Source organism: Orycteropus afer, unplaced genomic scaffold, assembly GCF_000298275.1.
Source record: "Orycteropus afer afer isolate SDZICR_OR568_19922 unplaced genomic scaffold, OryAfe1.0 scaffold00067, whole genome shotgun sequence".
Taxonomy (NCBI): domain Eukaryota; kingdom Metazoa; phylum Chordata; class Mammalia; order Tubulidentata; family Orycteropodidae; genus Orycteropus; species Orycteropus afer.
The window spans coordinates 10,322,630-10,349,331 of NW_006921654.1; the positions used below are offsets into that span (position 1 = coordinate 10,322,630).

General features: G+C 57.0%; 2 protein-coding genes across 2 annotated transcripts in view; both read left to right on the forward strand.

The window, feature by feature from the left end:
- Positions 1–25,523, forward strand: part of VAC14 (VAC14 component of PIKFYVE complex) — a 110,993-nt gene extending 85,470 nt beyond the window's left edge. The window contains exons 15-19 of the mRNA XM_007940342.1: positions 16,737–16,911; positions 18,117–18,235; positions 19,367–19,446; positions 21,487–21,637; positions 25,361–25,523. Coding sequence (XP_007938533.1) covers positions 16,737–16,911; positions 18,117–18,235; positions 19,367–19,446; positions 21,487–21,637; positions 25,361–25,523 — 688 coding nt within the window. The remainder of the gene's footprint in view (positions 1–16,736; positions 16,912–18,116; positions 18,236–19,366; positions 19,447–21,486; positions 21,638–25,360) is intronic.
- Positions 25,524–26,323: 800 nt separating this feature from the next.
- MTSS2 (MTSS I-BAR domain containing 2) overlaps positions 26,324–26,702 on the forward strand; it is a 21,438-nt gene continuing 21,059 nt past the window's right edge. Inside the window, exon 1 of the mRNA XM_042780887.1 lies at positions 26,324–26,695. Coding sequence (XP_042636821.1) covers positions 26,324–26,695 — 372 coding nt within the window. The remainder of the gene's footprint in view (positions 26,696–26,702) is intronic.

Genomic DNA, 26,702 nt, shown 5'->3' on the forward strand with positions numbered 1-26,702 from the left:
GGAAAGCAGGGAGCCCCGGGCCAGCAAGGGGGCCAGAGAGACTGGCAGGACAGATGGAAGCAGACAGGCGTGAGTGCCCGAGGGGGCGAAGGCGGCCAGCAGTCCCGTGGCTTCTCCTCAAGGGCGAGAGTCCTAGCCCGGCCTGTCCTCCCTGAGGTTTCGCCACCTGAGTCCTCTGTTCTGTGATTGTCCCCACCTGCCATGGCCCAGCTCTCCCTCTCTGACACAGCCTTGACTTGGCGCTGTCCCTCCCTTCAGAAGGGACATCTGGACAGGCAGCCCGACACCGTTGGTACTTAAAAGTGGAATGAGGTGTGTTGTAGGAGGTGCAAATGTTGGTTGAAGAGCAGCCAAGGAGGATGGCTTCATTCAGACTCTTAGGCCTCACTGGTACCAGGGACCGCCCTTCCCACCCAGAATGCCCCGCCGGCCATCGGGCGAGTCAGCTCTGCTGCTGTGAGGAGACAGGGCTTCCCTGCCGTTGATAAGACTTGCCTTGTGCCTCGCAGTTCTGTTTCAGGAGCACGCAGCCCCTGTCGTAGGCTCTCTGCCTCAGAGTAGAGCCCGGCATCTTCTGTGCCTGTTATGTTAATCACTCTGCAAACAGGCACGCTTTGTAGGAGGTTTGACTGGTTTTAGATGAAACATACGCCTTTGAAGCAAAGAGCCACAGTAGCTAAAAATACCATTTCCTGACTGTTGATCCTCGCATTTGTAAAATGCACGTTTCCATTGTTAAATCTTCAGCGGAGGACCCCTCCTCCTGGAGAGGGAACTGCCGTCCTTACTGGCCAGGGACACGGCTCCCTGGGGAGGGGCACCTTAGAGAAGCAAGTCCGTGAATGAGCCCAGGAGGAGCTCCAGCTATACAGCTTCCTAAACACTTTCTTATCCATTGCTAAAAATATGTTAAAGCTACGTAAAATAAAAATTGACATAATGCGGAAGAATCTCAAGTAAGGTGTGGAAGACCCTTCAACCACCACTTCCTCCTCAGAAGTAGCCTCTGTTTTCAGTTTTGGCCTTTCCTTCCACAGCTTTTCCTCTGCATTTCCAAACACTTGGTTTGGTTTGGTTTGGGGCTTGGTTTTTGTTTTTCCGTCTGTGGCCTCTAGTATTGTTTTGCGGCTTGCCTTTCCTCACGCATAACCACGTCCCGGAGACCTTCTGCTGTCAGCCCAAAAAGTCTCCTTGAGGATTCTGAGCGCGTTAGGACCCTTGCCCTCTGCCCTCAGGGCCGCAGCAGAGCAGCTCCGGGTCTCTCTCCCTCCTCACCAAGGCCGCCCCTTGGTTGCTGGTCTTGTCTGCTCAAGTTGGGCAGTGGAGGGCGGCTAGTCCTGGAGGAGGAGGTGGTTGTCCTGTGCCAAGGGGGGAATTCCAACGTCCCCGAGGCCTGGGACTCGTCAGACGCCTGCAGGATGTGTCCTCAGAGCGCCTTCCACGGCTCTGTCAGCCTGGGCCCCTTTCTCATTCTCATGCCTTTAATCTGGTGCCGTTTCTAGGCTGGAAAGGAACGTTTGGATGAAAAGCCTATTTCATGCATCTTATAATTCTCTGGAAATGACTGATCACAAAGGAAACTTTTCCAGCCTCTTGGCAGGAGGTGGGGGAGGGTACGGATAAGAGAGACTCCCCTTCCCTCTGGCCAGTCGCTCAGGCTGTTCCTTCCAGTGCTGTCTTTGTCCCCACTTCTGCAGAGGCTCTTCCTTCCTCCTGGACCTTTCAGATGCCCATCTTTTTGCCATTTTCCAAGAGGCTCTGCAGTGAGGCTGCTCTGATATTTGCTCTTTGTTACCATGAGTGCGTCTTAGTGTTTAACTTCCCCTTCTGTTTTCTGATGTTCATCTCGCTGCCCTTTAAGAGGGCCCTCGTGAAGAGAGCTACAGAAAATAATCGCAGTTCATAAAATCTCATAAAACCCCCAGACAGTAAAGGTTTGAGGACTAGAAAAACACTCATCTTTCCGGCTCCTCAGTCAGGAGACTATTCTCTTCTGAGAAAGTCAGTGTCGCCAGAACGGCAGAAATGGCACGTGCCCAGTGCAGCAGCTGGTGAGGTGCGCTTCCTCCCCAGGGACCTGTGAATCTGGGAGGTGAGCCTGGTCATGTGGGCCACCAACCTGGAGCCCAGAAACCTGGAGGCACAGGCTGACGCAGGTCATGCCTGCGAGTCAAACGCTTTGCCCTTCTAATTTGAATGGAGGAAGTCTGTGTCGCACACACAGGGCTGGGGACCATCGAGGTGGAGTCCAGCAGGGAAGTAGTGAAATGTTGGACAAAAACTTACAAAAAACCAGGACCAGGCTCCTAGGGAGGGGAATATAGGACTATGAGAAGGAGCCAGAAGCTCCAAGGCCCAGACTGTAGGCCCTGGCTGTGTGGCCAGGTGTCCTCTAGGACTCCTAGCAAAATCTCCCGTTCCTACTGGAGAAGGGCACTACCGGTGCTCGCTGCCAGTCCACCCTGGTGAGGTGGCTGGGGCAGCAAGCGGTTCTCACTCCTGACAGGGAAGCTTGTAAAGAATGCAGACCGGAGACCACTGAATTCCTGGAGCAGGGACCTGAGCGTGGCCATGGTGGCCCATTGATCTTCAAGTGGCTCCAACAGACAGGTCCAGAGGTTAGGGGGTGCTCCAGCCAGAGTGCCTTTCCAGTTCTGGAGGATAAATGTGACACCTTCTGAGTGTCTGGGGACACAGGCAAGACATTCAAGGCCAATACCAGAAATCAAAATGGCCACCCAAGTTGGATGTCCTTCAGTCAGCATGAAATTCTCTGGAGGAAAGTCACTGTAGGATATGGAGACATAGCAAATGCTTGTGAATACCCAGTACCCTCCGCCACAAGGGTTAGCCATTCGAAGGAAGGAAGGATTCTTGCCTCGGTGCCAGGCCTCTCCAGTGACCACGTGAGCACTGGGCTGAGGAGCAAGTCAGGCATGTGGCTTTAAGGGTAAAGGAGCAGAGTTATGGGACCTGCCAGGGCCACAGGGTCTGGACCAAACGCTGACTAAGTAGATGGGATGTGCTCACCATCTGTAAATGTTTGTGGTTGTGTAAACATCAGTGCAGTGTTCCCTTGGCCTAGGACAAAGGCACTAGTTTGGAAATAATGGAATGAAGTAAAGGAAAATGCAGAGCAAACAACTTGCTAACAGGAAGACTGTTGGGGCAGGAGACGTTCCCCAGGCCCTGCGGGTGGGACCGGGCAGGCCAGCCAGGCTCCCTGGCTCCTGGCACCTCTTTCACTGGCCCGTCTCACTTCTCAGAGTGCCACCCCAATAGTTTGAAAGGAGAAGTGGAAGAGATGCAGAGGTGCCCTTCCCTTACCTGCCCCAAGATACGTTCTCTTTGTCAGTGGACCTGCATGAGGTCCCATGCCACGGGCTGAAGGGAGCTGGGGGGAGCTGGAGCCCTCAGAGGGTAAAAAGGGGCTGGGGGTGGGAAGAGAGGTTCACATCCTCCAGTGCACGGGGCTTTAGCAGGACAGGAGCATGGACTCAGAGTCGGGGGCCTAATCGCTGACCCCACGGTGGCCCCGGCTGTCCTTGGCGCCAGTGTGTTCTCTGTCCTATAATGGGGTGCAGCACCTGATCCCAGGGGGCTTTAACACTCCATGAGTCTGGCTGGCAGTGGCATGGGTGCGGATGGGCACTGGGCCTGGGGGCAGCGGGCCAGGCTGTGCCAGTATTGGGACAGTATGCAGGTCTCCACAGGCAGGGACCGCCTCAGTGGGGAAGCTTAGCATCCTCCGGAGGAAGTCCACCCCTCGCTGGGGAGGGTGGATGCTCAGGGCTTCAAAGGCAGGGAAAGGTCATGTCGGTGCTTCTCTGTCAGGCAGCCCAGAGGCCTCCGGGGCATTCGGGGTTAAGAATGTTCCCTTCCCAGAAAGATCAGCCATGGATTCAGAGCACTTGCCCTGGCCATGCCTCCCTGGGCACCGGGAGTCATCCTGTTGAAACCCCTACCCTGGACCTCAGGTGACAGTGTGTCACCCTCACTGAGCCCTTGGGGTGGTGTTTGGGTTCTGGCTCCCCTCCATCATCCCCTCGGAGACAGCCATCACCCCAGCAGCACAGAACTAAGTGTGGGTGACAGGTCAGCATTGTCCCTGCCAGGTATGGCCAGTGCCTGACACTCTCAGAGATGGCCCCAGGGGACAAAAGGAACTGGTTTGCTGATACTCTACTGCAAGAAGGCTCTGGGAAAACTGGGTCCATCACAGGCCCCAGTGATACCTGGAGCAAAGGTGCCCAGCCATCTCCCTTGCAAAAGAAGCATGTCCAAGGCCCTGTGCCCACTGGCCCAGGAGCTGAGAACGCAGGTGCTGGAGTCAGGCTGACCGGATGAGTAAGCTTGGCCGGGCGTCCAATCTGTCTGTGCTCTTCACTTCCATCATCTGTTCAAAAGGGAGTGGAGTGGGGCAGAAACACTACCTGTCCCTGTGAAAGGATTTCAGGTGCATGGTTCGCCTGATGTAGAGAAAGCATCCCACAAGTGCGTCGTGGTGGCGGCCATCATCAGGAAGGGAGTGGTTCCAGCTTGACAGGAAGCCGTGATGGTGGGAGGCGATGCTCGGGCAGGACTCGAGGGCTTGGTGAGGGTCAGGTCGGCGTTTCTCGGAGCCTGTTGTCATGGAGAGAGCAGGCGCTTCCCTAGTAACCCACCTGTCCCTTGGTTTTCATTTGCTCTGGGTGTTCAGAAGCCCTGAACTTAAACACTTGTGAAGCAGTAGTGTCCATGCCGGGGCCAGAGTATACAGCTGCGGGGGCTGGACCAGCCACACTCACACCACCTCAGCCTCCCAGCATGCCCTTTCCTTTCAGGCCCCAAGACATCTCAGCCCATCCCCAGTGTCTTCCCTGCTTGTCTCTGGCCTCAGAGCCCTACCATCATCCCCACCTCCCTCCTGACCCGCATCCAGCCGTACTCCAGGATAGTTCCACGTGGGGTGGGAAGTGCACCCTCTGTTCTGGGACACAGTATGTACACCCAGGTCTCAGTAAGGGGCCGAAAGCACCTCTGCCAGAACCGGCACTTCACGAAAACCCACCTGGCTCCCTGGATTCCAGAACCACAGGGACCTTGGCCCCTCGCCCCGTCCTGGTGGGTTGTGTTCTGTTCCACATGCATTTCTCTCCCATCAGCCACAGTGGGCCCAGCCCAGGTACGTTCTGCCCTGGGCAGCTTGCAGTTTGGTAAAGGAGACACGCCCACAGGTGATTATCAGAGGCAGCACGAGAGGAGGGGCAGAGGCCGGGCACAGCTGAGTGAAGCAGATGGTGCTTGTGTAAGACTGCAGGGAGCTAGCCGCTGGGGGGCAGGAGACGGTGAGGGGCTCTGGGGGTGGGCCCTCACAACTGGGCAGAGGCTCGCAGGGGCTCGAGCAGTGCCTGTGGGGCCTGGGCCTGGCCAGGGTTGCTGGGGGCACATGGAGTGAGGCCATGGAGGACACCAGCAGGAAGGGCCATCGGGTGCCGCCCTAGTGGTGGGCAAAGCAGGTGCCTCCTCTCCTGCTCAGCTCTCTCAACATGGCCCTAGGAGCCAGCCCCCATCCTGGAGGAGGGGTGGCTGCCCATGGGGCTGGCCCTGGCTGTGGGATGAGACGTTCTGGTTTTCTCACCCAAGTGAGGCCTTTCCTGGTGGCCTCTGGACGAGCCTGGCCCAAGTGCCTGTGAGTCTCCAGAGCCCAGTGATGCCCCTGTGGGACAGAAGGACAGGCAGTTGTGTGGACATACGCTCTTTTCTTTGCCATCATCCCATGCCCTCCCTCTTTCCACCAGCAAGACCCAGAAAAACAAGTCCTCCCTCCTCTTCCTCCCCCCTCCCCAAGAAACTTTTAAGTGTATCAGACACACCGACTGCATTAAACATGATGAATTTTTAAAGCATGAGCTGACAGGGTTACCATGGCTGCCTTTGCTCAGAGGGGCGTGCTGCTGAGGATTGATTGGAATAAATAAAACAGATTCATAGTTTTCATCCTTGGGAAGCAAAAGAGTTCAAGGAAGAGGGGTAAGGGTGCGAGGTGGGGGGGTGCAGTGACACTTTGGAGCCTCTGACTTTCAGAGAGGAGGCCACACCCTCTACCCACCCTCACTGTATGTGATGCTGTGAGTGCTTTCCCTTTAAATTCCTGAAGGGTCCCAGCTGTGGGCAGGATAGAGGTGGGAGACTCTTGAGTTGAGCCTTTTGCACTAGAACGTTTCTGGTCTCTATTGTCTAACCTAGATATTAGGTTGTGCTTCTGATTTATTGGCCATGAGCCTCCAAGTACCTTCTGGAAATGCCCTGAGGCCCACTGTTCATAGACCACTGCAGGGGACATGGATGCCAACTGTCGGCCAGTGCAGAGTGAAATGAGGCCCGTCCCTCTGCGCCTCTGTGCCCTGGTACTGGCCTGGGGAGGATGGCGCAGCCAGCAGCTCAGGATGGCAGCGAAGGAGGAGTCTCAGCTCGAGAGAGCCGGGAGGAAACTCTGAGCAGGAATGCCCTGGCAGGGGCCGGGAAGCCAGGCTGGGGTGGAGCGGAAACATTCCGACCAGTAGGGAAGCCGTGCGCCCGGGCTGAGCCCTGTCCCACCAGTGCCTCCAGGCCGGCCTCCAAAAGGTCTGAGAACCAGGTCTCCCTGCCTAGTGGCCTTTTGGAGCACCTTCCCAACCCCCTAATTCCATAGACTCAGACCTGCCTGTCTGGCGTATGGGAGCTACTGGACGGTCCTGCCCCAGAGGGCACAGAAGCAGAGGGGGACAGAATCGGCAAGGGCAGCGTTTGGAGGTGGTGGGCAGCGCCGAGGGTCTGGGCAGCTCTGAGTCCTGGGTGGGTCGCGGGCAGTGAGCAGTGAAGGTGGTAGAGGCTGTGTTTGTAGCAGGTGGGGTGTGAGGTGGCTCTCCATATCCATGCCCGTGTCTTTCTACTCAAGAGGCTTGGCCACCTGCCTCTCCATACCTGTGTTCTCTGTGGTAGCTGTCGTGTTGATGTTGCAAGCAGACAGTCAGGAGTTGTATTTCAAAGGTAGGCTCCAAGAAGAAAATCTTTACTCCAGCCTCCATTTTCCCCTCTGTCTCAGTTATACACCTATACCATTAGGTGGGACAGTATTGGTGTAATAGAAAACACGAAAAGTGGATGGCTTTAACAAACAAGTTTTTCCTCCCAGTGTTGAGGCTAGAAGTTAATTAAGAACGCCAGCTCTAGGGAAGGCTTCCTGTCCTGGTCAGCTCTGGGGGAGGTCCTGTCCCCTTTCAACACTGGCGGACCTGGTGTTCCTTGAAGATCTCCATGTGTCTTGGCATCAGTCTTTCCCTGGGTCTCGAAGGTTCTCAGCACAGGGACCCTGGTCCACAGGACATGCTCCACTCCTGGCTCTTCTTTCTTGGTGGTGGTGGCGATCAGGATGGTGGGGAACATGGTAAGACCAGTGAATTCCATGAGCATAAGCCCACTGCCGCACTTCATGTGCTGTGAAATGAGTCCCTTGATCTGAAGCAATGCTGTGCGGGATGCCATGACGGTGGATAAGGCATTCTGTAAGTCCATGGATGGTAGTTTTAGCAGAAGCATTGCGTGCAGGAAAAGCAAATCCATATCCAGAATAAGTATCTATTCCAGTAAGAACAAAACGCTGTCCTTTCCATGATGGAAGTGGTCCAATGTAATCGACCTGCCACCACATTGCAGGCTGATCACCCCGACGAATGGTTCCATGTCGCGGACTCAGGATTGGTCTCTGCTGTTGACAGATTGGGCACTCAGCAGTGGCGGTAGCCAAATCAGCCTTGGTAAGCGGGAGTCCATGTTGCTGTGCCCATGCATAACCTCCATCCCTGCCACCATAGCCACTTTGTTCGTGAGCCCATTGAGCAATGACAGGAGTAGCTGGGGAAAAAGGACGGCTGGTTTCCACTGAACGTGTCATCCTATCCACCTGATTGTTAAAGTCCTCCTCTGCAGATAATTACTCTCCTTTTGAGAAACAGCTTTTGGCTTGTTACTGGGCTTTGGTAGAAACTGAACACCTAACCATGGGCCACCAAGTCACCATGAGGCCTGAGCTGCCCATCATGAACTGGGTGTTGTCTGACCCACAGAGTCATAAAGTTGGACGTGCACAGCAGCACTCCATCATTAAATGGAAGTGGTGTATCAGAGATCGAGCTCGAGCAGGACCTGAAGGCACAAGTAAGTTGCATGAGGAAGTGGCCCAAATGCCTATGGTCTCCACTCTAGTCACATTACTTTCCCTGTCCCACTCTGCACCTATGGCCTCTTGGGGAGTTCCTTATGACCAGTTGACTGAGGAAGAGAAAACTCATGCCTGGTTTACAGATGGTTCTGCACAATATGCAGGCACCACTCGAAAGTGGACAGCAGCGGCACTGCAGCCTCTTTCTGGGACTTCCTTGAAAGACAGTGGTGAGGGGAAATCCTCCCAATGGGCAGAACTTCGGGCTGTGCATATGGCTGTTCATTTTGCATGGAACAAGAAATGGCCAGAGGTGCGATTATATACAGATTCATGGGCTGTGGCTAATGGCTTAGCTGGATGGTCTGGGACTTGGAAGGAGCATGATTGGAAGATTGGTGATAAGGATGAATGGGGAAGAGGCATGTGGATAGATCTCTCTGAATGGGCCAAAGGAGTAAAGATATTTGTGTCCCATGTGAATGCCCACCAACAGGTGACCTCAGCAGAGGAGGACTTTAACAATCAGGTGGATAGGATGACATGTTCAGTGGAAACCAGCCGTCCTTTTTCCCCAGCTACTCCTGTCATTGCCCAATGGGCTCATGAACAAAGTGGCCATGGTGGCAGGGATGGAGGTTATGCATGGGCACAGCAACATGGACTCCCACTTACCAAGGCTGATTTGGCTACCGCCACTGCTGAGTTCCTGTTGCTGCTCGCTTGTTTAAATCTTTTATATTTTTAAAGAGATTGACTCGAGATACCACCTAATCCTTTAGATTGTAGCCTGCCTCATTGGCATAACTGCCACCAGTCCTGCCTCATGAGCATAGAGGTGAGGATGTACAACACATAGGAGAATTACATCAGGTCACAAAATGGAGAATTACTTAACACTGAGAATCATGGATTAGCCAAGTTGACACATATTCTTAGGCACGCAGTTCAATGCATAACACCCTCCAGCTTACCTCAAGCTTAAATTCTCGCCCTATTGCTGTCCAGTAGAGTTGGAGTAACAGCCACGGGGCCGGGGCCATTCCAGGACCCCTGGCCTCTCCATGGTTACGCACATCATCTGCCTCTAGTCACTCTCTTCAGAAGGCCTCTTGGCCAGGCCTGAGGAAGGAGGGTACAGGAGGAGAGGAACGCAGAGCCCGGCTGCTAACCGTGAGTGCAGATGAGGTCATGTTCCTGGGAGCCCTCAGCCCTCGCTCAGTGTCATAGCAGCTAGGAGACTGGGGTGTCAACGTGCCCTGACTTGGTGACAAGAGCTAGGGAAGAGCCTCAGAGGGAAGCCGGCATGAGTGTCTCAAGCAAATGGCCAAGGGACCTGGCAAGGTCGTCCAGCAGTTTCTGGCCTCAGTGACTTTGCTGTTCCGTTTTCAGCAGGTGCAGGGAAGGGGGTCATAAAGACAAATCCTATGTCTTCCCTGATGCCACATGGCAACATCCAGATTTCTCAGAGTGCAGCATGGCAGGGAGCCCAAGAAGGCCACCTTTTGTCTGGCCACTGCCCTTCAGGGCCACGTTGTAACTGGGAGCCCCTGCTCATGCTAGCTGGTCTTGTGAGGAAACGTTCCCTACTGTTGCCCACCTCTGTAGACTGCCCTCCACCCTCCATACCCACCACATGTCCCGCCCTCTTCCAGGACCTCAGGACAGCTCTGTGCCACCTCCCTCCAGCACCCTTGTTGCCTAGATGGTCATCCTCAAAGCTTGTGTGTCATGCTTTGTGCAGCCCAGAACATGAACCCTGAGAGGCCGCAGAGACAGTCCCTGCCTCTTGGAGAGCAGCGTCTCTCTGCAGACAGGCCCAGGCTGCAGCAGGAGGTGGCTTACAGCCATGAGCAGGTCTTGTCCAACCCCAGGCTTGGTGGTCTGTCCAGGCCGTGGAGAAGCATTATATATGGCCCCTACTTCTCAGACCTCATCACTGCTTACCGTGAGCTGGGAGCAGTTGTTGCCCCCTCAGGCATCAGCCTCCTGCTGAACTGCAGCCACCTGGCCATAGGACATAACCAGCCAGTAATGAGCCCCAGAGGACCAGGTATCTGCGAGGAAGAGTACTGTGCTGCCACTGAGTGAGATGGCATGTATCCCTTCTGTCTAGCTCCCTCCTTCCTAAGTCAGGGCTACACACACTGGCCTGTGCACATACACATGGACTCCTGCCTGCCTCTAGCCCGAAGGGCACAAGAGGCCCCCGTTCCCTCTTGGATCTGTTTAGGTTTCCTTCCATCCCCACCTTCTGCCTTGTCCTAAAGCATTTTCCAGGTCACTGGCTTGTGATGAATTAGCACTTCAGTATAGGTATTAAAAAATATAGGCATTTGAGCTTGATGTCCTCTGTGACTATGGTCCCGAGCCCGCAGGTTCAACTACTCGGTACTTCTGGATAGCTTGCTGTGACCAAGCAGTGACTACAACCTTGCCCCTTGTCAGCCCCATTATACACCTGGGAATTCAGATCATACACATAAAGTTATTGGACCACTTTCTGCCAACCCTACACATGTTCTCGGGTACACTCTCCATATACATACCTAATATTTCAGCCTGTCCACCCATCTATCCACCCATATACCTGTGTTTGCCGTCACTGACCACGCCATACTATATGCACAAAAGGGTTCATCTTTGTTGTCTGTACTTCCCACGTACCTCTCTATATCTTTCTCTTCCTCAATGCCACTATATTGATCACTCACATCTGGTACATTGCCTTTTTCTTCACCCAAATCAAAACGTATCTCTATCCATCTAACAGTATTCCCTACCTTCCCCTCCCACCCCTGGTAACCAACAAATGGTCTCCCATAGAGAAACGTTTCCTTGACTATTACAATAACGGACTTCTACAATATTTGTCCTTTTGTGACTGACTTATTTCACTCAGCATAATGTCCTCCGAGTTCATCCACGTTATGCAGTGTTTTGCAGATTCTACATTATTCTTTAGGGTTGCATAGTATTCCATTGTCTGTATGTACCATAGTTTGGATATCCATTCCTCAGTTGATGGACATCTAGGTTGTTTCCATCTTTTGGCTATTGTAAATAGTGCCACGATGAATGTGGGTGTGCATATGTCTGTTCTTGTCATGGCTCTCACTTCTTTAGGGTATATACCTAGTAATGGAATAGCTGGGTCAAATGGTATTTCTAGCTCCAACTTTTGAAGGAATTGCCACACTGCTTTCCACAATGGTTGTACCATTTTACAGTCCCACCAGCAGTGTATGAGTGTCCCAATCTCTCCACATCCTCGCCAGCATTTGTTATTTTCTGCCTCATTGAACTTTGCTACTAGTGCTGGAGCAAGATGGTATCTCGTTGTTGTTTTGATTTGCATCTCTCTAATAGCTAGTGAATGTCCATACGTAAATCCAGATCAAAAGGGGGACAACATAGAACAGAATTTCAAATTCTCATGGACTCTAAACTTTCTGGAGCCATGGAAGGTGGATGAACCCTTCAAACTATTGTCCCTGAGGTTATCTCTAAACCTTAAACCAAAAATATCTCCTGAAGTCTTCTTAAAACCAAGCAACAGTTTAGCTTAGTGAGTAAAAAGGTCTGCTTTGATCATTATCCTCTTGTAAGAACTCTCTCTGTGGGATTAAATTGGCAACAACAACTCACAAGATTAGAGAGGACCCTTAGGACGCAGTGAGTTTATGTTAATGAGGGAGAAACAACTCAGAAAAAGGGTGAGAATGGTTACACGACTCAGGAATGTCCTCAGCATCACAGGATGGTACATGGAGGAACTATTGGATTGGTGTATGGTTTGCTCCATATTGTGCAACAAAGTAAAAATGAGGAAAAAAAAAATTGAACCACAACCTACTCCATCGAGTCACTTCTGACTCATAGTGATTACAGCCTAGGAAACCCTGCGGGGCAGCTCTACGCGTCACTGGGGTTGCTGTGAGTCAGAATGAACTCCAGAGCACACAACAGGCAACAACAAACAGGGTAACGAGGGACATAAAATTCAAACGTCTGAACTACCTCCTTGCTTGCTTGCTTCCCATTGATAGAAGGCAAGGTGTTATCTGAGGAAACAGAGCTTCCATTTCCTTGTAGCAGGGTTTTAAGTGTTTATTGTCTTACGGTACTAGTTTGGTGACCCTAACTTTATAGCTCAAACTTTGTATTAAAGCATACTATAGTTAAAGGAAAATGTACCTATGAAGACATACATACGTGTGTGTATGCATGCGTGTGTGTGCATATGTGTGTCCATACACTCACACACACATGCAAATGTTGAATGCTTGCAAGCTGTGTTCCATTATCAGTGTTGCACTTGGAGCCAGGCAGGCAGCTCGTGCCGAGCCGGAGCTCAGCAGAGAAGTGATGATCCAGCAGCCCTGAGAGGCAGCCATCTGCGGGGCCCCTGCCAGGCCCCTACCGGGTGGGGGTCAGCTCTCGAGGCCCACTCACGACAGGTACTGGGGTGGCAGAGTGGCTCAGGTAGGCTCTGGAATCCCACTCTTCCGGGATTGAATCCTTCACTCCCCTGGGTGATGGCCAGTGTGGGTCCTCTCTGAACCTCAGCTTCTTCTCTGGGCGTATGGTGACTCAGCGAGATGTCGTGGGAAGAGCTGAGCAGCAGCCCCAAGGCCACCTGTGCAGGTCTCTCGGGGACTCAGGATTAGAGTGACTGGGACTCTTTCCTCCCCCACTACCTTCTTCACTGATACCTCCACACTCTGAGAAGGTGTGGGCATCCCGTTCCAGAAATCAGAGCTTTCCAAAATAGGGCCTGGCCCATGTGGCTACATACACACACTGTCCTCAGCCACATCTGCTATGCGAGGCCTCCTCTTGGACTCCTGCTGTTTCCCTGACGCTCCTGTCTCCTAGAGGGTTCCAGACACAGCAGGTCAGGAGATGCTTGCCTTCTCTGTAAACCGAGAGAGACCTTCGGGTGGGCCAGGCAGAGGCTTGGAGAAGGGCGCTCCTGTCGGTGAGGTGAGGTGGAATAGGGCCCCCACCTCCACCCCTTCACCTGCCTCAGCTGTGGGGATGGAACCACCCGTTGGTGAGCTGTTGTCTGCGGGGTGGGGACACCAGAGCAGCCCCTCCGGGGCAGGGAGATACCCCACCGAAGCAGAGGAAGCTAGCACCAAGCAGAGCCTGGAGGGGGCTCACAGGTGAGGAGGGGTGGCCCTCTAACTGCTGCCATCTGCGAGGCCCTTCCTAGCTCTGCCCTCCCCTCCCCTCCTGTGGTGTTTTCATTAGCGGAGCTCAGAGGGGGATCCTTGTGAGCCAGCCTGGTGGGGGGTGTGGTCCTTCCTTCAGGCTGCCATGGAGGTCTCCCTTGGTAGGAAGGAAAGGCAGGGCAGTTGGGCATCCAGGTTGTGAGTGCTACCTGCAGATCGGGGGCACGCCTCATGCGGGAACCTGCCTGGCCAGGGGAGGGGGTCTCCAGCCTGTCCCAGGCGCCTTTGATCAGTCAGCGTCAGCAGGGCCCCGTCGCTCAGTACCATCAAGTACTTACTGAGCAGTCACTGTGCACCAGGCTTTTCCTTGCTCCGAGGGACCCCAGGCTCACAGACGAGGCCTTGGATCCTCGTGGGAGAGACAAACGGGAACCAGTGAAGAGTTCGCCACCCGGACACCTCTGTTGGAAAGGACTGGGGGCCCAGTGCACGCTAGACCCCACAGTTGAGCTGAGGCCTAGTGATTGGAAGGAGCTAGCCGTGTGCTGCTCCCTGGGGCACAGGGGGAAGCAGGCAAAGCCTCGCAGCCACAGCAGGAAGAGAAGGGCCACAGATGCTGGGAGGCTGAGGGGTGATGAGACAGAGCGAAACCAGCCGGCACAAATAGGGTGGTGCAGGCCGTGGAGGGAGTGCGGTCCTCTATTAGACGCAGCAGGAAGCCAGTGAGGAGCTTCATGCCCTGATTTGCCCTTTCTAAGGCTTTTGCCCCAGTTGATGCATGGAGGGTGGATGGTAGGGGATGACAGAAGCCGCAGCGAGACAGATTGGCAAACGTGTGAAGCTCAACAAGGGTAGTGGTGCTGGAGGCAAGGCCAAGGAAGGCAAGGCACGGTGTGCTTTGCACGTAGCACCCCGGGTGTGCCCAGGACTGGATGGGTAGGGCGAGGGGTCCAGGACTAGTGCTATTGGGGCGCTTAGGCTGCTGGATGAGCCATGATGCCATTCACTGACATGGGGGAGGCTTGAGAGACCAAGAGTTGGACTGTGGGCCTGTGACATTTGAAATGCCTATTAAGGCAGGCAACCAGAGCCGTCCACCGGGTGGGCTATGCCGTCTGAGCTCCAGGACCTCGGGACGGAAGAGGCACGTGGGAGCCACTGCAATAGTCGTGAGACTAGCCCTTAGAGAAACAGAGGAGAGGAGCAGTCTGTGAGGCGTGGGCAAGCCTGGAAAGGAGTGTCACTGACTGTGAGAGAAGAGTGTTTCTGGAGACCTGCCCTCCTGGTACCTGGCCAGCATTCCCAGAGTCTTTGGAGTACCAGGAGGCCTCAGCACTGCCCTCCCAACCACCCCATCCCCTGCCCTTCGCCTGTCCCCTAGCACCTGCCGCCACGCCACGTGCATGCCGCCCCCACCCTCTGGTGCGCCCTGATCCCTGGAGAGCGCTGCCTGGCAGCAGCCTCAGCTGTCAGCCCTTGTCACGGAGACGGCAACAGCTGCAGGTGACGGGCACTTGTGGTCATTTGTCAGAAGGCTCCCCTTGCTCCCAGCCTGTCCTCCTGGAACATTTCTGTCCCATGGCCCCAGAGACAGGGCTCATCTTGGGGTGGGCAGGACCAGGAGGGGTTAGGAATCATCAGGAGAGGGAAACCAGTACCACCACCTGCGACCTTTAGCTGAGGTGGCTTCCCACCCGTGAGGCCCCTCTTATCTCACCACGGGGGTTCCTTGCCCAGTGGTATCGTTTACCACACGCTGTGCCCCTTACGTGAACAGTTTCCAGGCTTCACAGCTGCCATGAGTGTCCCCACATCATACAGGTAGGGAGCACCCCCAATTAGAGATGGAGACGTTATTTCACAGAAGGATTAGGATTGTATAGTAGGCATCAGGGACATGGGCTGTAAGGCCTCCACCCCTCCACCTATCCAGTCGAGGTGGGAATCCACGCTGTGTGTACAGTGTCACCCTGTCCTCCTTTGATCCGAGCCCCCAGTGTCCGCCCTGGGCCTTGTTTTCATCCCTCGGGTAACATCTTCCCGAGTCAGCTGGGTCCAGCTGGGGCTGGACCACAGTCAACCTGCCCACTGTTGGCACTTTGCGGTTTGGCCTCTTCGTTGCCAAATGTGTGGGGATTTTGCTGGAGCCGGGGTGAGGTGACCTGCTGCCTGACCCCAAGGCCAAGCCCAGGGTTCCAAGTGAAGCAGGAAGCCGGTCATGCCGAGCACAGTGCAAGTTCAGCAACCTGGAGGGATACGAGTGCGTTTCAGGCTCGTTGGCTCCAGATGTGGCTTGGTCAGTTCACATACAACCTCAAGACCTCGGTCTCAACTCCACAAGCCCAAGGCCTAGACTGGGGGTGCTTCTAGCATCGGAGACTAGAGGGAGTCAGACCAGCAGACGTCAACCTCAGATAGGCAGGTCCATGCCAGCATGGCCCCCAGAAGTCTGGAGACTGGGAGGGCCACAGAGCAGGTCCATGTGCCCATGTACACACCCACCTGTATGCACCGGCCGCTTGCCCGGCCCTGCCTGATAGCAATCCCGGGACCCCTGGTGGGAAGCCATGACTTAGACTGTCTTCAGGAGGTTCTTCCCCTCAAAAGCTGAGTCCTGTGAGCATGGTGGCCACCTGGGCAGGTCGAGGGCTTCCTCTGAGCCTGTCCTGGAGACCCACTGGTCAGTGGGGATATTACCCTGCCCCAGGAGACCCTGGAAGAACTGCCTTTCCCCATTCTCTGGGTTCTCTGTGTCCCTTTTCTACAGCTCCACTCCTCCTTCCACCAAGATGCTCCTCAGAGGAGATGGTGGAAAGGAGACTTGGCCGAGGGGTCCCTGAAGCCCAGCCCTGGTCCTAACCTCCCTCCAGCCCTGATTGATCACTTGACCCCCCGGCAGAGCTGCAGTGTTTGTACAGTGAAGATGCAAGTCTCTGTGGCCACTGCCTCACTCAGCCTGGCCCTAAGGCCCCACCGAGGCCCTGCTGTCTGTAGGCACGATAGCACAGACCCGGCCTCTGCCCAGGAGGCTCTTGTGGGGACTGAGGGCAGGAAGCAGATGACTGGGCCGTGGTCAGTTTGTCAGCTGGGGATCAGCTCTGCAGAGAGACGTAAAGCCGGGAAGGGGCAGGATGCCTGGACATGTGGGAGGCCTGTGCATCCGTGGTAGCCGGGTCCACAGCTGTTTGCCTTGGAAGGAAAGTCCATTTTCTGCCCTGGGGTGAGGAGAGGGTCGTTTTAGCTGGGGCTCTGGACTTGCCGGGTGTGGGTGGGCCTCCTTTGATCCGAGCCCCCAGTGCACCCCATATGTCAGAGCCAGGGTTCCGTGGCAGCCCCAGGTGGCCTGAGTGGTAACCCCGACTATGCCTCTTGTCCAGGCAGCTTTGCCTCCTGCTGAACGCAGAGAACATTTTCCACTCGATGGCGGACATCCTGCTGCGTGAGGAGGACCTCAGGTTTGCCTCGACCATGGTCCACACCCTCAACACCATCCTGCTGACCTCCACAGAGCTCTTCCAGCTGAGGAACCAGCTCAAGGACCTCAAGACTCTGGTACTCTGCACCTGTGGGCACTGTCCAGCTGTAGTCCTGAAGGCAGGCCAGCTCCCAGTGGCACCAGCTCAGCCCAGCAGGCTGGTGGGGAGGACACGGGGGGGACATACGCACCCCCAGGGTAAAGGGACTCCATGTCAGCTCCGGCCTTGTGAAGGCCACGGCTTGTTATTTAGAGACACCTGCTGTGAGCTTGGCCACCCTCCACCTTTCCGCTCACTGACGGCCCCTCCTGCATCCTCCTCACAGATGGGCACTCCCTGGCTGCAGTTCCAGAGCCTAGATCAGCTCGTGGGTGGCAGTGCCTCTCAAAACCAGGGGGTCAGAGTGATTGCTTCCCTCGCCCTTCTCTCCCACAACTGAACATTTAGCCAGGTGTCATACTGCTACCTGTCCCAGCCTCTGTGAAGGCTCGGTGGGTCTGGTCAGAGGGAGCAGGGAGAGTGCTGCAGCTTCCCTGTTGCTCAGAGGACGGAGATGCAGGTTGAGGGCCTCACGTCACCCAGCGTGGGCTGAGAGGGGCTCCCAGGTGGGCACCATACAGATGTACCCACAGCTCCTCTCCTCCCACCTCAGACCTGACAGACCCACCCCAGGAATCTCGGGAACATACGGGCATGTGTTTCAGGGCATCTGGGGCTCAGAACGGTCCAGGCCACAAGCCCTACCTTCATCCTGCGGTTCTCCCCTAGACATTCACAGCGGCCTTAAGAATTTTCCTCAAGGGCAGGGCTCCCCCAAGTTTGGGTTCAGCTCCTGGGCTGGTGCCCAAGTCAAGGTGGGCTACGGAGAAGGAAAGGGAACACGCATTTGGAAAGTTGGGCCCCTGAGGAAGCTTCCTCTGGCTGCCACCCCAACTCCCCTCGCTCTCCCAGCCCCCTGGGACCACGGGGTTCTGGAGAGGACAGTGACTGACTTTGCGGAGGGCCGAAACGCAGGCCCTTGCTGCCGCCACACGCTTCAGTGAGCACTGCTAGCTCTGTAGAAGGGGGAGGTAATGACAGGGTCTGAGGAGATGCTCTCAGCATTTTCTTTGTCACAACTTGTTCCCAGCTGGGCTGCCAAACCCTGCATGAGTGCTGAGCTGGCTCCCCGGCCCTGCTCACAAGGGCCCCCGGTTCTCAGACACCTGTGGCCCTTCCCTCTGCAGGTCCCTTCTGTGGTGGTGGGCTCTCAATGTGTCACGTCTCCCCCCACCTCCTCAGGAGAGCCAGAACCTGTTCTGCTGCCTGTACCGCTCCTGGTGCCACAACCCGGTCACCACGGTGTCGCTCTGCTTCCTCACCCAGAACTACCGGCACGCCTATGACCTCATCCAGAAGTTGTATCCTTCACTGTTCTCTGCCCAGCGCAGAGAAACGAGGGCAGCCGGGCGCTCCATTCTGCCCAGCCAGCCTCGCCCCTGCACCCCACCTCTGCCTCGGGGGCTGGGACATCATGGTGGGGCTGGGGCAGTATGCAGATGTATCTGGGGGTAGGGGCACTGTTAGCATCAAACAGGCTGTTTAGGGGCATCCTGGTGGCTCTGGAGACATTGCCCCCAGCACACTGGGCCAGGCCCGGTGCTGGGGGGATAGGGACGAGGAAGAGGAAGTCATCTCAGCCAAGAGAAGGGACAGGTGCCTCAGGAGAGCAGAATCGGGTGCAGTGGCCCGATCCAGGTCTGCAGGCAGGGCAGGGGCTGCCCTGGAATGTGGGGGATGGGGTGTGGTATGGCGTGAGGTGGAAGGAGTCAGGCTCAGTGGGCTCCGTGGCAGCACTGTGAGGCAGCCTCACGGGCCATGGGGCCCCTGAGGCCCCTGAGGGCTGTGGAGCCCTGCCACATTTGCGTTTTAGGAAAACTGTGGCAGCGCTGTGGGGGAGACTTTGGGAACAGGAAGATGGGGGGACTGTGCAGGCACCCAGGTGAGGGGTGCAGGCTCAGGTGTCAGCAGTAGAGCAGATGAGGAGAGAAAGGAGAAGCCCCAGCAAGTTCCTTTCCACGACCCACAGGCCATTGGCAAGCCCCACTTGCTGTGGTCCTGATTTTGGTGCTCCTGGGCACTGTGCCCTCGGGCCCTTGCAGCCCAGCCTGCCCCATTGTTCCCCGACAGGCTGCAGGGCTGTGATAAGAGCCTTTAGGAGTCCAGGCGGTGCAGAGGAGTGCTGGAGCAGAACCTAGGGCTCCTTGCAGGTGGGGCTGGCTGTGTACTTTCCACAAGAGGGGCCCCAACAGCAAAGAGGGGAAGGGAATTATGCCCTTTGTATGCATTTTCCGTGCAGCAGCTGTCAGGAGGAGGGGGCGGTGCCTGGCCCAGCTCTCCAGGTGCCCCCGCCCCCACCAGGGCTAGGGCCAATGTGAAAACTGGGAATTGGTACAGACTCTGCCTGTAGCGCCCCCCTCCCCTGTGAGGCCCCTCACAAGGACAGGGGCTGCCCAGGCCCAGTGGCTAGCTTTCCTTGACAGGCCACCCAGTGGGGACCTGGAAGTCACCGTGGATTTCCTCACAGAGGTGGACAAGCTGGTGCAGCTCATCGAGTGTCCCATCTTCACATGTAAGAGTCTTTCTCTGCCACGTACTACCCAGTAGGGGCAGGTGGGCAGCACTTGCCCGCAGAGAGGTGGGGTGGAGCCAGGCTCAGAGAGGGACGGCAGGCTGTGGTCACCCCAGGATGTTTGCACAACATCACAATGGGAACAACAGCGCTGAGGAGACCAACTGAGCAGGGCTGGCATGTGTGCATCAGAACCTGGGTCCTGCCTGTGCCCCAGGGGGGGTCACGTGGACATAGGCCATGGCTGGCAGTCAGACCATATGCAGATGACGGTCAGTGCCTGCCAAGGAAGCTCTACCAATACTGCAGTTTCCTGGGTTGTCCCCCCCCACCCCTCCCAAGCTACTGCCCACTGCCCTGGCTCTTGGAAGTTGTGGGGCCCTTTGGGCTCACCCTCAGGTGCTCCTGTTTGTGGGAAGAGGAGTTGGCATTGCCCAGGAGCTGATGGGCAGCAGCTGACTGGTTAGTGATACCCAGACAGAATGTGCAAAAGAGGCAGCGGGGAGGGCTCAGCGCCTGCTCCCTGAAGCCACCCTCGTGATTACAGCCCGGGAGGGAAGCCGGAGGCAGCCCACGGGGGCCACCTTCCCTGCCAAGCTGGCCACCCAGGTCGCATCCTTGACAGGCTCCCCAGTTGGAGCCTGTCAGCTTTCACCCTACAGCATGAAAGCAAGAGCAGGAACTGAGGCACCCACCTCCCTGGTGCCCATTCAAACGGCCAGCATCCCCAAACAGCTGGTGGCACAGTGACTGATGCCCTGGAGACAGAAGAGCAGGAGAGGGTCCCTGTTTCCCAGCAGACGACATTAAAGCCCTGGGCTGACACTTGTCTCCCTGCTGGCCTTGTCCCAAGGACTTCCTGGGACCAGTAGGTCAACATGCACTCACCCACCAGGGGTGCATCTGCCCAGGGCTTCGCTAGTACAAGGTGACCACGGCATCTGACAGACTGGGCCAGCCCTGCCAGCCAACAACTTGTTTGGAAGCTTATTGCTTGTCTTCCAGAAAGGCCTGACCCAGAGGCCTAAGAAACCAGTGACAGTCCTGCAGGGGCTCAGAGAATCGAGAGGTCGTGTCACCCTAGGTGCAGCCTCATGTGCCTGGGGATAAGGTGTTGGTGAGCCAGGAAGCAGAGGGCCGAGGGGACAGGAGCCACCAGACTGCCCAGGCGTGGCCGCTGCAGCAGAATTGTGAGCCTGGGAGAGTCCAGTCTCAGTGGGCCGTGGGGCAGCGGTGACTCCTGTAGCAAAGTCAGCCCCTGGTGTGGGGTCCAAGCACCCCAGAGGTGGTTGTTGTTGTTGTTATGTGCCGTCGAGTCGGCCCCGACTCATAGCGACCCCTCCTTGGGTTTCCGAGGCAGTATCACTACGGAAGTAGGATTGCCCAACCTTCCTTCCGAGGAGTGGCTGGTGGGTTTGAACCGCCAGCCCTCTGGATAGCAGTCAAGTGCTTTTAGCCACTATGCTACCAGAGCTCCTACCCCAGAGGTGGGTAGGTGCTGAACAGAGACCAGGGTTCATCTCCTGTCCTTCTGATGGTGGGGGCAGGGCTAGCGCCTTCCCAGCACTCCAGGCTTTATGTGTGTTTAGCTGCACACACAAGCATTTTCCTTCCTGCCCTCCCTAAAAGCTGCCCTAATCCACCTTCTTTCTCTCCCAGCCCCCCTATTTATAGCTCCCTGTGCTGGCACGTGCAGAGCAGACAGAATCTGTTCCACTACAAGCCCTCAGCCCCGTCATGATGAGGGAGGTGGATTAGCCAAGGGGAGGGGGCCCAGGCCCAGTGGCCGGGCTGGGGTCGCCGGGCTGAGGTGGCTGTTGGACTGATGAGACAGCCAGCCAGGTGGGGAGTAGGAAGAACAGAAGATCAGCAGATGGAAACAGCTGAGACGACCCTTCTGCGAGGCAGGGCAGGCTTGTCTGGCCCTGAAGGAGGGCCCACCCTCCCCAGGCATGGTGCTGGCCTGGGTTCAAGGGCCCTGCGGCCCCCAGGGCCGGTGAGGCGGTGCCCGCCCTGACCTTGCCCTCTGCCCTGCTGCAGATCTGCGCCTGCAGCTGTTGGACGTGAAGAACAACCCGTACCTGATCAAGGCTCTGTACGGCCTGCTCATGCTCCTGCCCCAGAGCAGCGCCTTCCAGCTGCTCTCGCACCGGCTCCAGTGCGTGCCCAACCCTGAGCTGCTGCAGACCGAGTGAGTGCTCCTGGGGAGGCCTCCGTCCCTCCGGGCCACTGGCCCTCGGCCCCACATGTCCACCTCAGGGCGCCGGGCTGGGGCTTCTGGGAGTGTTAACAAGGTGGCAAGGCAGGCAGCGCCACGAGGTAATGCAGGATCAGAAAGCCACCTGGAGTTAACGCAGGGAGAGGCCTTGGGAGAGGAACTCCGAGGGGGAGGGGTCGCAGGCTGCAGTTGTGAGCAAGAGCCAAGGTGTAGGCATCTGCCAGGCCTCAGAGAGCCTGTCCCACCCCAGCTGTGGCAGAGACGTGAACCTGGGGCACCGAGAGACCCTGGCATCTTTGAGATCGGCCCCTGGATGGTTGCAGGCGCGTCTCCACCCAGAGGCCCAGCACGGAAGTGTCTGGGCAGGGGGGCTCAGCCCTCGGGGGGTCCAGGCTCCCACCGTGAATGCACTGCTGGCCCAGGCCTGAGAGCCTGCTGGGCTGTGTCTATATTTGGTAACCCTTGGAGGCTCTGCCTCATCCACAGGCATTTGGCATCTGAGATGGAAAATTTCACTTGTCAGGTCGCCATGGAAACAAGCAGAGCCACTGAGAAGATTTACGCTGAATGGAGCGTGCCCAGCTTGCATCAGATGCCCTGGGTGTCTAGAATTCCCTCCCAGGCTGTGAGAGCCACTCGGCAGGCCTGGCGCCAGGCTCCAGCGCAGGCCCTCTGGCCTTGGCCCCAGGGTGGGTGCAGGCAGCTTTGGGGTCTACCCGGCACCTGAGTGCAGCCCCTTGTGCCACATGCCTCTGGGCTTGGGTCTCCACCACCACCTCCTGCCTGATTGTCACTGGCCTGGCTTCCCCAGGGGCAGGTGTGGGCATTTGCCTCAGGCTCCAGCTCTTAGCCTCCCTGCCCTGCTTCTTTCTGTGGACACTGCTCCAGGATGGCAGGGTGGGGCCTGCTTCAGCTGCCCATGACGCCAACCAGGTCATCCCCGGAGCTGGCGTTGGTTACACCCAGTGTGCCAGGGGGCAGCCCCCAGTTGGGTTTGCATTGGGATTCCCTCAGCCTCTGCTTCTGAGACCTGCAGGGAGGCCCTGCAGCCGCCCCTGATCACTGGCCCAGCTTCCCACGTGTGGTGGGTTTTAGGGTTACCCTGGCTGGCAGTCTGAAGGGCTGGAGGCAGGAGACTACAGGAACTCAGCCCTCCCTAGGGCAGCCCCTTGACCGGGTGATGGACCCCAAGGGTCCCTGCGGCCCTCAGAGTTCAGTGTGCCGCACTTCTCCTTGGGGTGAGGGTTGGGTGGTGGGGTGCTCGGAGCTCCTGGAGCTTCTAGGACACGAGAGCCTGTTAAACATTTAGAGACACTTTGACGCGGCAGGGGAGCCCACCATGTCCAGCAGCATCTTGGGCGTCTTTCTGCTGCACCCCAGGCTACTCTGTTAGTGTATGAAACCCATCCAGCCCTGGCCTCATCACCTGCAGATCCAGACAAGGGGGCTGTAGCCCCCAGGAGATAATGCCCCAACATACGGAGCTCCCCCACCAGCAGGTCTGCGGGGTCCCCATCTGAGGGAGGACATTTGACAAGCTCTCCAGGCGCTTTGGGGAGCCAGAGGTGGTTTCCAGAGATGGTACCCTATTGGCCCCAGGCCTGTTGCCTCCCAGCTCTCTCCCGGGGAAAGTGAGGGTTCCCTCTAGATCCCCTGGGGTCAGGACCTGCGAGTCTCAGGCCAGGGTCACAGCTCTGGATAGGAGGCTGTGTGGGTCAGTGGGTAGTGCCACTTTGGGCTGGGATCTAGCCTGCCAGCTGTTGTGGACTTGCAGTGTGACCTGGAGGCCTCATGCCAGTCTTGGCTTTTCCTGTCTCCCTTAGTAAGTGCACCTTTGGGTTAAGCTGCTGCTATGTGCTGCCCAGCCCCCTGGCAAGAACCTGGGAAGAAAGAGCCAGCCAAGGGAGCCGGGGCCAGGAGCAGCCCTGGAGCAGCTGGAGAGGGTCAGGTTGCAGGGCAGGGCACAGAGGGGCATTGCACCCCCTGCGAGGGGCAAGCAGCTGGACGGCAGTGTCGGGTTGCCTGATGGTCCTGCCAGCCAGGAACAGCTGGGAGAGTGAGTGTACCACTAACCCCTCCTTCTTGGGATGTGCACGAGGCCCCACCCGGGCTATGGCTGTACCACCCACCCTCCACGCTTCCAGGCCCCTCTCAAGGGGCCATCTCCTGAGGAGGGAGCCTCTATCGGAAAGGCTGGTGATGTTCCGCTTTAGCCTGGTGCCAGGTGCGTAGGTGGAGGGGCAGGAGAGCTGGCTTAGGCATCCTGGTCCTGCAGTGGCCTGTGGCTCAGTGAGGGGTATTATCAGTGTGGAGAGAACTGCGAGGGCCTGAGCTGCAGCCATGATGACAGGGAGGGAGAGGAGAGGCTGCCCTGACTGCCATGCTCAGATACTCCCAGCCCTATAGGGCACACCCCCTTCACTCCTATGACCTCAGGCCAAGAAAGGTTTGCCTATAGTGAGGCTGGGAAAAGTCCTTGTTCCTTTTGATGTTTATTGAGTACTGAGCCCCTGGTACTGCCATCCCAGATCATTCCTGCTGATGTCTCTCTTCAGCAAGAGTGGGGCAGGAGGCTGGCTCCAGGTGGGCATCCAAGCAGGGGTGATTTCCACTGCCCTGGGTTTTGTCCCAGCAGTCTAGTGGCTGAGCCCAGATGCCTGTCTGGCTGAAGCTCCATTGTGTTTCCACAAAACACAAATGGAGCAGGGGACAGGTGCCAGGCCTCAAGCTGCTAGGCTTTGGCCACCTGACCTTCGAGGGGCAGAGTGGCCCCAGGGGCTGCCATCAGGTAGGTGGGGTCCCAGCTGAGTTCCTACAGCCACCCCTGCAGGAGGCTCTTGTGGTTGCCGCTGTTTAATGTGAGGAATCTGAGTCCCAACCCCAAAGAAGTGGTTGGATCCAGGTTTGTCTCTTTTGGTCCCTGCTTAGCTGAGCAGCACCTGTAGCCTTAAGCCTGGATGCAGGTCTGGTTCCAAGCCTGTAAGGGCACAGTAATTGAGCAGTAGCTTTTAACAGACCTGCTGCTAGAAGCATGGCCAGGAACGGGACCGGAGGTCCACAGGTGTCCAGTCCCCAGGGGCAAGATGAATGCTGGGCTTGAGGTAAGGGTGGGACAGAGCACGGCTGGTGCAGTGCATGACTGTGGAAGGCAGATTGTACTTGAATAGTGCACAACCCATGCTGTTGTATGGAGTATCTTGCAAGGATTGTGGCTGTGGTGGTAGGAACAGTGCCCCTGCTCCAGGCAGAGAGAAGGATGGTGGGCCACTGTCCCCTGCACTCAAAAACAGCTAACCTGCCCCGTGAAAGGGCTAGGCTCCTGCCTCCCCCTTCTGCCCAGACCCTGTGCTTGGCCCCAGCTGGCTTCCTGGCTGGCTGCTAGCTCTGGCTTTCACCCCAAAGGGAGCCACTTGTAAACAGGAAATGCTATAGTGCTGCCTGTTCTGGGCGCTGCCACCAACGCTGAGGCTGTGGGTGAACTCCCACTGGTGAGGCAGTGGCCCTGGCTAATCCCACCCCCTGCGGGGGGGCGGTGTGTGTGAAGATGATGGCAGTGGCTGACAGTGGGGGAAGGGTTGGAGGCAGACACGCTCCACTGTCCCAGGCCAAGCACAAGTGCATTCCTCCTTCAGGTGGATCCTACCTCTCTGGGCCCCCTGTAGGCTGAGACTGCTCATTCCTACTCTGCCTTCCCAGGCCAAGTATGAAGACTCCCCCCAAGGCCCAGAGAGTCAGTGCCCCCAGCATTGACTACGCTGAGTTGCTGCAGCACTTTGAGAAGGTCCAGAACAAACACCTGGAAGTGAGACACCAGCGCAGTGGGCGTGGAGACCACATGGAGAGGAAGACTGTCCTCTGAAAAACCAGCCCTGTACTAGGGCCCCTGAGGGGCACCATGGAACAGGGCCTTTAGGCCCCCTCAAAGCGGGGTGGGACAGCTTTCAGGGGGTAGAGCCCCTTCTTTACCCCTTGGCTCCTCTTCCAACTTAGGCTGCAAGCCCCATCACCCACAGGTGGCCTCTGCCAGTCAATGCTGGGTCGGGCTGCAGCCTGAGGTGTTATCACATCCCTTTGAAATCACTTTAATTTCCTCTTGTAAAAGAGCTTAACCTCCTTTGACCACCGTCTCCAAACATCTACTTGTATACATCTTGAAGCATGCATGTATACACGTAGGAGGTGAGGACCCTTCCCTGGCCCAATAAAGGAATATGAGCAAACCTCACCTTATCGCCTGCCTCCTCCTTCTGCCGTGACCCCTGCTGGAGCTTGCCCAGAGCCTGGTGTTTTTGGTGCTGCCGGGCCAAGCCCTGACCACTCATGGGACGGGGGGTGGGGGGGTCCTGGGGCCCCGCCCTTGGTGCATTCCTGGCGAATACAGATGCTGACCTTTGCCTGCACCTTAGCTTCTCCCCGCAGTGGGCCATCTCCCCCTTGGGCAGATGGAAACAGCTTCAGGAATTTCCAAAATATTGGCCTGTGCAGCCGGGAGGACACTACTCATCACAGGCCACTACCCAGGGAGCCCCGGCCCACTCAAGGTGGAGAGGGGCATCATTCCTGCCCCTCGCCCTTAATTTTGGCCAACTGAGCCCTACCTCACGAGCTCACAGGTAGTTCCCGGAGGCAAAATGCGCCGTGACCCACCTGTACCGAGGGATGGTATGCGCCCATACCCCAGAGAAAGGTGGCTGGAGGGGCAGCCCTCCACCACCACCACCCCCCCCCCAAAGCCCAGGCTCGGGCTTCTCCGAGTGGCATGGGAAACAGAAACTTAGGGCAGAGGGTCTGAACTCCAATGTGCCGGAAACGGGCAGCCCCAGGGCGCTCTGCGGCCCTGCAGTGCTTTGTCTCCTGCCCCGGGGTGCATACCCGGAGGACCCCGTCCCGCCGCGGCGCGGGGATGCTGCCCTGCGTCGGCCCGCTGGTAGCACGGGAAGCCCCGAGATCGGAGGCTGCAGAAGGGGCCGGCAGCCGGGCGGCCCCGCCCCAACACCGCCCCCAGCCCGCGGTGGCGCCCGCGCAGCGCCGGCCCCGC